The sequence below is a fragment of the Schistocerca serialis genome, chromosome 3, assembly GCF_023864345.2.
Source record: "Schistocerca serialis cubense isolate TAMUIC-IGC-003099 chromosome 3, iqSchSeri2.2, whole genome shotgun sequence".
NCBI classification, from domain to species: Eukaryota; Metazoa; Arthropoda; class Insecta; order Orthoptera; family Acrididae; genus Schistocerca; species Schistocerca serialis.
The window spans coordinates 1,504,670-1,518,352 of record NC_064640.1 but is presented as its reverse complement, the minus strand read 5'-3'; the positions used below and the strand labels follow the sequence as shown (position 1 = coordinate 1,518,352).

General features: G+C 38.6%; 1 protein-coding gene across 3 annotated transcripts in view; it reads right to left on the bottom strand.

Annotated features, from left to right (window-relative positions):
- Positions 1 to 13,683, bottom strand: part of LOC126469656 (uncharacterized) — a 173,167-nt gene that overhangs the window by 29,297 nt on the left and 130,187 nt on the right. For all 3 annotated transcript variants that reach the window (XM_050096790.1, XM_050096789.1, XM_050096788.1), the window contains one exon: positions 11,832 to 11,955. In XM_050096790.1, coding sequence (XP_049952747.1) covers positions 11,832 to 11,955 — 124 coding nt within the window. The remainder of the gene's footprint in view (positions 1 to 11,831; positions 11,956 to 13,683) is intronic.

Sequence of the window (13,683 nt, the reverse complement as noted above, 5' to 3'; positions counted from 1 at the left end):
AAAGTTGATGCAAGATGTCTCCACAAAAAAAAGAGAGAAATACCCTATTAGGGTAATGTTTATGTATGGAAATCCTGTGTTTCCTTTTCCAACATTAAGGGTGAAATGATACTTCCAAACTCCCCACTGAAAGCAACTATTAAGCTTTCCACCTACAAAACTTCATAGCAAGCAGTAGTTTTTTTAACACTCACTCAGTAGTCTTTCCAATGCTACTGGTAAGTGCCATTGTATTGTACTGTATGGAACTGGGGACCTAGAAATGATGGAGAGGCTTTGTCCCCACCATAGCCCTCAGTGGTTTAGAACCCCACAACAGGCTACAGCAGTCCACTCACCTCACCGCCACCTCACATCGAACCCAGGGTTATTGTGCGGTTTGGCCCCCAGTGGACACCCCCAGGAACGTATCACACCAGACAAGTGTAACCCCAAATGTTTGCGTGGTAGAGTAATTATGGTGTACGCGAATGTGGAGAAAGTGTTTGCGCAGCAATCGCCGACATAGTGTAACTGAGGCGGAATAAGGGGAACCAGCTTGCATTCACCGAGGCAGATGAAAAACTGCCTTAAAAACCATCCACAGACTGGCTGGCACACCAGATCTTGACACTAATCCACCAGGCAGATTTTTGCCGGGGACCAGCATGCCTTCCTGCTCGGAAAGCAGTGCGTTAGACTACACGGCTAACTGGGCGGGCGCGGTAAGTGCCATACTATGATAACTATTGGGAAGGGTGTGATTGTCCTAGATAGTGTCTCAAATAACCTTATAATGCATGTCATTGCTTCTGTGGATGTGTCACTCACTACACAACTTATTTTGAAATTCCTAAATGTTAAGTATTCTTCTGACAGACTTTAAGCCCATTCACTCTTAGTATCATTTCACATCTACATCTACATCTACCATCTACATTGATACTCCGCAAGCCACCCAACGGTGTGTGGCGGAGGGCACCTTACGTGCCACTGTCATTACCTCCCTTTCCTGTTCCAGTCGCGTATGGTTCGCGGGAAGAACGACTGTCTGAAAGCCTCCGTGCGCGCTCTAATCTCTCTGATTTTACATTCGTGATCTCCTCGGGAAGTATAAGTAGGGGGAAGCAATATATTCGATACCTCATCCAGAAACGCATCCTCTCGAAACCTGGCGAGCAAGCTACACCGCGATGCAGAGCGCCTCTCTTGCAGAGTCTGCCACTTGAGTTTATTAAACATCTCCGTAACGCTATCACGGTTACCAAATAACCCAGTGACGAAACGCGCCGCTCTTCTTTGGATCTTCTCTATCTCCTCCGTCAACCCGACCTGGTACGGATCCCACACTGATGAGCAATACTCAAGTATAGGTCGAACGAGTGTTTTGTAAGCCACCTCCTTTGTTGATGGACTACATTTTCTAAGCACTCTCCCAATGAATCTCAACCTGGTACCCGCCTTACCAACAATTAGTTTTATATGATCATTCCACTTCAAATCGTTCCGTACGCATACTCCCAGATATTTTACAGAAGTAACTGCTACCAGTGTTTGTTCCGCTATCATATAATCATACAATAAAGGATCCTTCTTTCTATGTATTCGCATCTGATACTGAAACACTGGATCATGAAACTCGTCCAAAATTCTTGTGCTGGAATTGTTTCTGGAAAACTACTATGTACGATGACAATTCCAGTATAACATCAAGCTTTTCTATTAAACATTCTCATGTACTCCCCCCCGTAATTTGCAGAATTCTTGTCTTTAGTAATTTGTCAGTCTTTAGTCACAACTTTTGAAAGCCTAATGGTCTCTTGCACACAAAGGCTTGAGAGCAAATACAACAGTGTAATTTTTAAGAATGGCATGAACAACAATGAAGTCAGCCATGTGATACAAATTTGGGAGACAAGTGTCATTTGGTTGTATTAGGTTGTTGACAGAATTAACCTGGGATAAGCTGATGTCAAACCTTGCAGTATGCTATGTGAACTTCAGTCTCCAAGGAGTAAATTAAAGCATGATTGCACAATAATAAGGTATTTTACAAGGTGACACAGAATACAGAGAATGCTGTTATATTCTGGAACACGCATATAGCAGTATTTTGTATTTCTAATTGAATTTAAAGGGAATCAAATGTAGAAAGAAGGATAACAACTACACTTTTAAGCCCGCCCTCTCTGGGATTAATCTTGCTTCTGGGGCAAACTCCTCAGCCTTAACAGGAATGGTATAAAAGTTTCCCCTACACCTCTTCACACTAACAAAAACTTATCTTACCTATTAGGAGCTAATTACTTCATTAGTTTCATGTTCTATGGATCATTTGCATGAAAAACAGTGATGACATGGGCCCAGTCATTTTATATTACATCATAATTATTTTCTAAATGTGCCTAATGTTGATCATTTAAAAGTTATTGTTATTATTATTATTATATGCAGATGTGTGTTAGTAATTCCTAACCATCATCTTTTACACATCACTGTAACACAAATTCTTTTACAAAACAGAGTGAGTTGTGAAAGAGAAACTTTTTCAGATTATTTTCAAATTTTACTTTGCTGATTATCAGACTTTTTATATCACTGTGTTAAGTGATCCAAAAATTTTGGCTGCAACATTATGCAAACATTTTTGTGCTAAAGACTATTTTAATGTGGAGTAATGTCATTTTTCCTTCTGGCAGTGCAATTATGTGCAGAAATGTTTCATTTAAACTTCAGTGGATTATTTATAACAAACCATGAGGGAATAAATATACTGCGAAGCAGTAGTCAAAATGCCCAACTCCTTAAAGAAATCTCTACAAGATGATGATAGCTGAGCACCACATACTCCTACAGCACATTTTTGAGCAAAGAAGACTTGCTTTCTGAAAGATGAATTACCTCAGAACAATATTCCGTGTGGCATTATTGAATGAAAATATGCAAAATATGTCATCTTACTAATTTCTCTCTCGCCAAAGTTTGCAATGATTCTAAGTGCAAATATGGCAGAACTAAGTTGTTTTAGGAGTTCCAAGATCTGCTTTTTCCAGTTTAAAGTCTCATCAGTATTGACACCTAAGAATTTTGAGTTTCCGCCCTAGTTATTAAATCCTCACCATGTGTTACCTTATCACTGGTGTAATAGCCTTAGCTGTCCAGAACTTAATATGTTCTGTATTTTTAAACTTGAGGGCAAGATGATCCACAGCAAACCAGTCAATGATACTTTTAAGAAACTTGTCTACCATTTTTTTCTATTGCTGTATGTCTGGTTGGATTGATTACAACACTAGTGTCATCTGCAAAAAGCACTAATTCTGTTTGTTGTATACTGGATGGGAGATTGTTTACACATATGAGGAATAACAACAGATTTAAGATTGAGTCTTGGGGAACCCCATATGTGATTTCTCACCAGTCAGAAACCTTTCTGCGTTGTTTTGGTTAGATATTACATTATCCATTGGTTGGCTACACCATTAATCCCACAAAACTTCAGTTTATCTAGGAGAATATTGTGATTCACAAAGTCAAATGCCTTTAATAGGTAACAGAAAATACCAAATGGCACTATTTTGTTATTTAATGCAAATTTGATGAGTTAACATGTAAATGGCAACTCAGTAGAACAACTCTTCTAAAACCCAACTGTGATTTTCTGAGGCAAATACTGTTGCTAAGGTGAGATACTATTCTAGAATACATCACCTTCTCATAAATTTTGAAAAATGTCAGTAGCAAAACAGGCCAGTACTTACTGAAGTCCTTCCTATCACCTTCCTTAAAGAGGGGTTTAACAATGGGATATTGCAGTCTCACTTGAAAATTGCCTTGAGTTAGTGATTCTTTACAAATTCAGATAAGACAGGTATTATTATATGGGAACAAATCTTTAGTACTTTATTGGAAACACCATCAAAACCAGATGAGCTTTTATTTTTAAGAGAATGTATAATTTTCTTACTTTCTCAAGGAGAAGTTGGTGATATATTCATTCATATGACTGAATTTCATCAGGGTTGGTTTCTCAACATATTGGTGTGACTTTTCTCTGGAACTGTTTGTCCCTATACTTTCTGCTACATTTAATAAATGAGTATTAAATATATTTGCTGTCTGTGACACATTGATAGCCCTTGTATTCAGTTGAACAGTAATGTTATCCTGTTGTGTCTCTCACTTCTCTACATTCCATATAGCCTTCAGTATGTTGTTGGAATCACTGACTTCCGACAATGTGCACTTTCCTTGATTTTCTGATAATTTTTCTTACTAATTTTGAGTAGTTTTTGTAGTGTGCAACTATTGCAGGATTTCTACTTGTTCTTGGCAAAAAGTACATTTTCCCTTTTCCTTTCACATGATATTTTAATTCCTCTAGCGATCCATGGTTGTTTTAAATCGTTAATGTCCCTTCTGATTAGCGTATGTTGATAGCTATTTTCAAATGATGATATGAATTTATAATGATCAAATTTTATGTTAGCATTTGGTTCATCATAAATTTCATCCCAGGTCGTCATCTGTACACTATTCTTAAAAAACATTTGTCCTGGAGTCATTAATTATTCAAACTGATTTCCCTGAGGAGTAGCCATACTGTAAGGCACCATGTTATTTATCCTAACTAACTGTGCATCATGATCAGAGATACCATTTGTTCCTCAGTAAACAGTCATTTTCTTGCTTTGAGCTTCACCAGAGAAAACATTATCACTTAGGGTCCTACTGTCTTTATCCACCCGTGTTGGAAAGTTGATTATTGAGATCATATTGCAGAATTCAAATAAGGTTTCCAGATCATTTTTCCTATCAGAATACTTCAGAAAATCTGCACAGAAGTCACCACAGACTATTAACTGCCCGCTGCTGTCTCACAGATAGCATAGTAAGGAATCCAAATTCCTCAGAAACAATTCAAAATTGGCCAGTGGAGATTTATATATATTTACAATTAAAAGTTAACTATTTCTCAGTATTAATTCACGAGCACACACTTCTATGGGCTGATCAGTTCCTTCAAATGAAGCCCAGTTCCACTAATGTTCCACTATATTATGGAAGCTAATTACTTCCATAGTTTATCTTTTCTTGTTTCTTTGTTTTGTCAAACATAAGGATGAAGAGAAATAGATTAGAAGGTATAGCTGGATACCTTCCACGTGAAGTTACATTTCTAATCGACACTCAGGTAGATGTGTTCCAATCGTTCATACACCTCCTCGATCTGCAGAAAAAGAGGAGACAGAGCTGCTTTCATTGCAGAAGATGATAATGGTGGCACTGTCATTATTGTTTGCTGTGAGACAGCAGGAAATTCAGGAACACCATGTGCAATATGACCTACCTTTGGTTTGAAGACAACAGATTGGTTAGCAGATTCACCCCTACAAGTGCAGTTACATATCACTGAATTTCTACTTGCTTCTATAGCCTTCAACATAGACATTTCAGCTTCTGCAACTTTGTGCTTTTGCATCTTCCATCTACAGAAGAGATGAAAGATAGCTTTAAAAATCTGTAAATCTTTGTAGATACAACTGCAGTTCATATTCTGATAAATGAAAGAAGGAAGTTTCGGGCTCAACATCCCACTGACAGAAATCATTAGAGATAGAGCACGAGGTCATTTAGGGCAAGAATAAAGCAGGAAATAAGTCATGTCCTTAGAAATGAAACATCCCAGCATTTTCCACAGAAAATCTAAATCAGGATTACGTAAACTGTCCCCATTTAATCCTCACTACTTCAAAATGTGAGCCCAGTGTGCTAAACACTGAGCCACATCACTTGGTTACATGTTTTGTTACTCTTATATTTTGTTCATGGTCTTCTCCAAGCTATATTTCTGCTGAACAGTTGAAACATGCCTGTGGGAATGGACAGATAAGAGATCATCTTATCACCAATCTGATAACTTTCCTTTACCCCACCAAACATTAACATACCATGGCACAAGAACCAAATTCTTGTCATTTATAGCACTCACCGGATGGAGAAAATACCACCACAGTTGTAAGACACATAGTCATCTGCTGTGCATTCTGGTGAACAGGTAAATCTAATGCCAAGCTGAAAGAAATCATCTTCTCAAATTCATGAAATATGCTTGATGTAAAGTCACATTGCAATGTCTCTAAGAGATATCAAGGAGTTCTGCAATTCAAACTGTCATATGACAGTCATGGTTATGCTGAGGTGCTGAAATTGTTACAACACAAAAATCTCCAGTACACAGTTTTCCCTTGTTTTAAGTAATAACTGCAGATAATTTTAAAAATCTCCCCTCCCTTTCTGACTTCTCTCTTTTAACATCGACAACTACATTCTGACACATTATATATGTTCTGTTAATGTGTTAAGTATCGGTGATACTTGCTGAAGACAGCTTGTCCCCTTGTTTCACTGGATGTTACTACACCCTGACTGCCAACCCAAACAACTGGGAGTTTGTTTTTCAGTTGTTAGAATCCAAATTGATCACACAAGCAGCTAAGAAAACAGTCTGCTGAGATAGGGTCCTGTGTACTTGAGGAAATGTAATGCAATTGTGATGTGACAGACACCTCAGATGTTGAAGTTGACTGAATGTTTACTCTCAACAATAACTGACTTTCCTGTGATATGCACACACTGAAGTTGAACGTTACACAGTATCTTCTTAAAGATATAGCCACTGAGACCAGGATGCCCATTACCTCTTATACACAATGTACCTCTGTTACCTCTACCACGGTTGCTGAAGTAAGCACAGGGTTTACAGCACTGGAGGAACCAGCTACATTACTATATGCACGTTGTAAGATGGTTCTTGGGGATGACTGATAGGAGTTGCAGAATCACAGGAAACTGAATGACACTAGCTAGTATTAACAGCTTTCTGGTTGCCATCAAATTTAGCTAGCCAAAGCAAAGTTAACACTTGCTAAAATGTTACATGTAATTGAGCTTGAGATTACGGATGCTATAGATTACAGATGCACATGTGCCTCAGCAATACAGATAGCCATTACATAAATGCAAACACCTCTGGTGAGAGGCCAGACAAATGTGTGGCTCCTGAAGAAGGGCACTTGAATTTTCAATTATTGCAGGAGCCATAGTCGGGTTGATTGGCTAATCTCGCCTTGTAAAATCAACCAAAAAGGCCATGCTGTGCCGGTATTGCGAAGAGCTGAAAGCAAGGGGAAATTACAACTCTAATTTTTCCTGAGGGCATGCAGCTCTAATGTATGGTTACATGATGATGGAATCCTTTTGGATAAAATACTCTGGAGGTAAAGTAGTCCTCCATTTGGATCTCCAAATAGGTACCACTCAGGAGCATGTCAACATCTGAGAAACAAAACTGGCATTCTACGGGTTGTATCATGGAATGTTAGATCCCTTAATCAGGTAGGTAGTTTAGAAAATATAAGAAGGGAAATAGAGAGGATGAAGTCAGATATAGTGGGAATAGTCACATTCGGTGGCAGGAGGAACAGGACTTCTGGTCAGGTGAATACAGCATTATAAATACAAAATCAAATAGGGGTAATGCAGGAGTTGGTCTAATAAAGAATAAGAAAACAGGAATGTGGATAAGCTACTATGTACAGCATAGTGAACATGTTACTGTAGCCAAGATAGACACTAAGCCCATACCCATCACAGCAGTACAGGTTTGCAGGCGAACTAGCTCCGCAAGTGATGTAGCAATTGAGGAAATGTAAGATGAAACAAAAAAAATTTATTCAAATAGTTAAGGGAGATGAAAATTTAACTGTGATGGAGGACTGGAATTCAACAGCAGGAAAACGAAGAGAAGGAAAAATTGCAGGCGAATGTAGACTGGAGGAAAGGAATATAAGATGAAGCCACCCTGGCAAAATTTTGCATAGAGCACAATTTAATTATCATTAAGAATCACGAAAGAAGGCCGTATATGTGGAAGAGACCTGGAGACGCCAACTGGTTTCAGACCGATTTTATAAAATAAGACAGAGGATGTGGCACCAGATTTCAAACTATAAGACCTTTCCAGGGCCATATGTGGACTCTGACCATAATTTTTTGATTGTGAACTGCAGATTAAAACTGAAGAAATTGCAAGAAGATAGGAAATAAGTCGAAAGAACCAGCGGTTGCTGAGAGTTTCAGAGGGAGTATTAGGCAATGACTGACTAGTAAAAGGAAAAGAAATACAGTAGAAGATGAATGGGTAGCCTTGACAGAGGAAATAGTGAAGGCAGCAGAGGATCAAATAGGTAAAAAGACAAGGCCTATCACAGGATATATTGCATTCAATTGATTAAAGGAGAAATATCAAAAGACAGAAAATGAAGCAGGCAAAAGCGGATAGAAATGCCTAAAAAACGAGATTGACAGGAAGTGCAAAATGGCTAAGGAGCAATGGCTAGAGGATAACTGTAAAGGTTTAGAAGAAAATTTTGCTAGGGGAAAGATAGATACTGCCTACATGAAAATTAAAGAAGAAAAGGGAAGCAGCTATATGAATATCAAGAGTTCAGTTGGAAAACCAGTACTAAGCAAAGAAGAGCAAGCTGAAAAATGGAAGGAATATATAGAGGGTCTATATATGGGAGATGAACTTGAAGGCAATATTGTAGAACAGGAAGAGGATGTAGATGAAGATGAGATGGGAGACATGATATTCCAAGAAGACTTTGAAAAGCTCTGAAAGATGTAAGAGAAAACAAGGCCCCTGGAGTAAACATCCCATCAGAATTACTGATAGACTTACCCATAACAAAACTATTCCATATGGTGTGCAAGATGCATGAGACAGGCAAAATAACCTCAGAATGTAGCAGGGGTAAAACACGGGGAGTAAAAGACTTTTTACAATGTGTAGAGAAACCAGACAGCAGTTATAAGGGTCAACAGGCATGGAAGGGAAGCAGTGGTTGAGAATGCAGTGAGACAGGGTTGTAGCCTGTCACTGACATTATTCAATCTGTAGAATGATCAAGCAGTAAAGGAAACCAAAGAAAAATTTGGAGTAGGAATTAAAGATCAGGGAGAAGAAATAAAGACTTTGAGGTTCGCCGATGACACTGTAATTCTGTCTGAGACAGCACTTGCAAGAGCAGTTGAACGTAATGGACACACCTTGAAAGGAGGATATAAGATGAACATCAACAAAAGCAAAACAAGAATAATGGGATGTAGTCAAATTAAATTAGGTGAAGCTGAGGGAATTAGATTAGGAAACAAGATATTAAAAGTAGTAGATGAGTTTTGCTATTTGACGAGCAAAATAACTGATGGCAGATAAAGTACAGAGGATATAAAATGTAGACTGGCAATGACAAGAAAAGTATTTCTGAAGAAGAGAAATTTGGTAACATTGGATACAGATTCAAGAGTTAGGAAGTCTTTTCTGAAGGTATTTGTCTGGAGTGTAGCCATGTATGGAAGTGAAACATGGGTAATAAGCTGTTTAGACAAGAAAAGAATAGAAGCTTTTGAAATGTGGTGCTACAGAAGAATGATAAAGTTTAGATGGGTACATTATGTGAGGAGGTAGAGGAGAAATGTAAGGATGTAGAGGTGCATATCACTAGGGGTAAGATGGATACTGCCTACAGGAAAATTAAAGAGACCTTTGGAGAAAAGAGAACCACTTGTACGAATATCAAGAGCTCAGATGGAAACCCAGTTCTAAGCAAAGAAGGGAAAGCAGAAAGGTGGAAGGAGTATATAGAGGGTCTATACAAGGGCAATGTTCTTGAGGACAATATTATGGAAATGGAAGAGAATGTAGATGAAGATGAAATAGGACATACGATACTGCGTGAAGAGTTTGACAAAGCACTGAAAGACCTAAGTCGAAACAAGGCCCTGGGAGTAGACAACACTCCATTAGAACTACTGACAGCCTTGGGAGAGCCAGGCCTAACAAAACTCTACGATCTAGTGAGCAACATGTATAAGATAGGCGAAATACCCTCACAGACTTCACGAAGACTATAATAATTCCAATCCCAAAGAAAGAAGGTGTTGACAGATGTGAAAATTACCGAACTATCAGTTTAATAAGCCACGGCTGCAAAATACTAACACAAATTCTTTACACATGAATGGAAAAACTGGTAGAAGCCGACCTTGGAGAAGATCAGTTTGGATTCCGTAGAAATGTTGGAACACGTGAGGCAATACTGACCATACGACGTATCTTAGAAAATAGATTAAGGAAAGGCAAATCATTTCTAGCATTTGTAGACTTAGAGAAAGCTTTTGACAATTTTGACTGGAATATTCACTTTCAAATTCTGAAGGTGGCAGGGGTCAAATACAGGGAGGGAAAAGCTATTTACGATTTGTACAGAAACCAGATGGCAGTTATAAGAGTCGAGGGGCATGAAAGGTAAGCAGTGGTTGGGAAAGGAGTGAGACAGGGTTGTAGCCGATCCCCGATGTTATTCAATCTGTATATAGAGCAAGCAGTAAAGGAAACAAAAGAAAAATTCGGAGTAGGAATTAAAATCTATGGAGAAGGAATAAAAACTTTTGAGGTTCGCTGATGACATTGTAATTCTGTCAGAGACAACAAAGGGCCTGGAAGGGCAGCTGAACGGAATGTACAGTGTCTTGAAAGGAGGATATAAGCTGAACATCAACAAAAGCAAAATGAGGATAATGGAATGTAGTCAAATTAAATCAGGTGATGCTACGGGAATTAGATTAGGAAATGAGACGCTTGAAGTATTAAATGAGTTTTGCTATTTGGGGAGCAAAATAACTGATGATGGCTGAAGTAGGTAGTATTTAAAATGTAGACTGGCAATGGCAAGGAAAGAGTTCCTGAAGAAGAGAAATTTGTTAACATCGAGTATAGATTTAAGTGTCAGGAAGTTGTTTCTGAAAGTATTTGTATGGAGTGTAGCCATGTATGGAAGTGAAATGTGGACGATACATTGTTTAGACAAGAAGAGAATAGAAGCTTTTGAAATGTGGTGCTACAGAAGAATGCTGAAGATCAGATGGGTAGATCACATAACTAATTAGGAGGTATTGAGTAGAATGGAGAGAAGATAAATTTGTGGCACAACTTGACTAGAAGAAGGGATCGGTTGATAGGACACATTCTGAGAAATCAAGGAATCACCAATTTAGTATCGGAGGGAAATGTGGCAGATAAAAATCATAAACGCAAGAGATAAAGACAGTAAGTTGATACAGAAGGATGTAGGTTGCAGTAGTTAGTCACAGATGAAAATGCTTGCACAGGATAGTGTAGCACGGAGAGCTGCATCAGACCAGTCTTCAGTCTGAGGTGATAACAACAACAGCAACAACAAGAACATTATTAACCACATAAAATGTCGAGCTATCTATTACCTAAAGGCAGTTGTGACCACAACGCCGCCAATAATAGTCAATGCCATTTGATTTCTATCACTTCAATTCAGGTACTCAGAGTTAATTACATCAAAGCCTCATCGTATCAGGAGGAGGTGGAGGAGCAGTCTGGCAAAACAGGAATTTCAGGCTTAAGCTACAAGAAAAATAGGAAAAACATTTCACAGATACAGAGAATTAATAGCTGGCACTTTTTCTACAATTGATTTGACCAAATAAAAAAATGCAAATAAAACCCAGCCTCCCAAGTACTTCTTGGTCAAAGTGCTAAAGACCAGTGTTACAAGACCAGATTTGATTCCTGACTTGACACACATATTATGTATCTCATAATGAACTGATATATCTTACTGTTTTACATAAAAGACTGTTGAATGGCCGCATGCCATCTCTGAGGGAGGAGGGGATGAAATCTGATGAAAAAATTGCATCACTGTTAATGAACTATGATATTACTGGTTTTAATTACAAATAATACTTCATACCATTCACGATCATGCTGTGACTCAATACATTCAGACGAGACCCCACGAACTGGATGATGAGTCGAAGAGTACCAAGATTTTTCTTGATCTGGGACATCATGTATCCTGTTTACTGAAACTGGACCTGGGAAATTAACAGCAAAAAAAAAAATAAAGATTGAGTCCTTTTAAACCGAAGTAAGTATATGTAGTAATTTAAGTAAGTATATGTAATACCTGATCCTATAAATATTGTATCTGAAAGAATTTAGCAAAATTCATAAATGTAGCATCTCACCTGAGACAATAGAAATAGAGAACCTACAAAAAATAAACTATATTTTCATATTCTCATAATATACACAGAGGTTGGGCAACAATATGAACACCCAGATACAAATATTTCACCTACAGAATCCATTTTTTTACCTGTAACAGACTGACACCATCTTTTATTTTCCCATTTCAGTATAACACCCCTATGAAAGTCCTGAGACACTATTACATCTGTAATTGTTGTGATGCTGTGCTGAATTATGGTCATGTTTGACCTTACATAGTTCATCAAGGCCCAATTATCAGTTCCCACTTAGTTGGTGCATCAGTGAGAGCAGTCACAAAACTATTAGGGGCACCTCGAACTACTGTATACATAGACATACTAATATCTTCATATTGTACCCACAATCACATCCATATCCAAAGTAGGGTCATCAATGAAGTACAGTACTTAGCACTGAAAGCAAAGTTATTATGAACACCAACATACAAGCAGAACAGAACTAAATTACTCAATAGAGCATGTGGCAATTTATACAAACACTGAAAATCCCAGAACAGAAGAACATAAAAACCATAACAAAATTCAAGAACATTCCATAAATGGTAAATACTAAATAACAAATAACTGCTTGTGGTTTGGTTTGAACTGGTGACCCTTAGCATGCCAGTTAGTGATGCTAACCGCTATGCCACACGTGCAGCACAGCTCATAGCATTGCTCCCTCTGCTGGAGAAACAGTAATCCGATGTTTCAGAAGTTCTCATTGGAGTTGACTGCAGCACCCTGGATCTAGATGTTGTCAATGGTCCTCTGTATCAAAGTGCTGGTGTATACTTACGTTCTGGTTATGTTGTCACATCCTCTTAGTGATGATGACCATCGAAAGTGGCTCCTCTGGTCAAAGCTTTGTGGTCGCCTAGAGTGTCTTCAGTTTCCTTGAATGGGAAGCACCCATTGTCAATCTGCGCCTCGGTACTGCAGTGTGGCTTCATATGGAGGACATGGACAATGTCTTTGAGCTTTTGTCTTCTTGATGAAGGATCATAATCCTTTACATCGTATGTGACAACTGACAAGCGACGTAGGCTATGACATGGCCCAAAGTAACGCTTTAGTAACTTTTCTGATAGTCCCACTTTCTGCAAAAGCGTAAAAAATATCCTGGGCTGTAGCTCACTGGCCAGTGCTTGGCATTCTAGCCTCTAGTGCTCCTAGCCCTCATGGGCATCCACAGTGTGTATGCAAGCCAGCCATTTTGCTTGCTTAATCCTGGTGATGAGATGTTTCATGTAGTCATCCTGAGTACTGTCCAGATGAAATGGGAACAGTGTACCCATTGTTGTTTCAGCCCCATGACTGTGGAGTAGAAAGAATGATGTGAAGACTGCAACATCTTGCTTTGCTGCATTAAATGCAAATGACATGAAGAGCAGTACTGTATCCCAGTCTCCCCATTTGACATCAATGTACACAAGAGCGTATCTGCCAACGTCTTATTAAAGCAATCTACGAGGCCATTCATATGTGGATGGTAGGCAGTTATCTTGTGGTTTATGCCACAATATCAAATTACCTCTGATACTTGTCTTG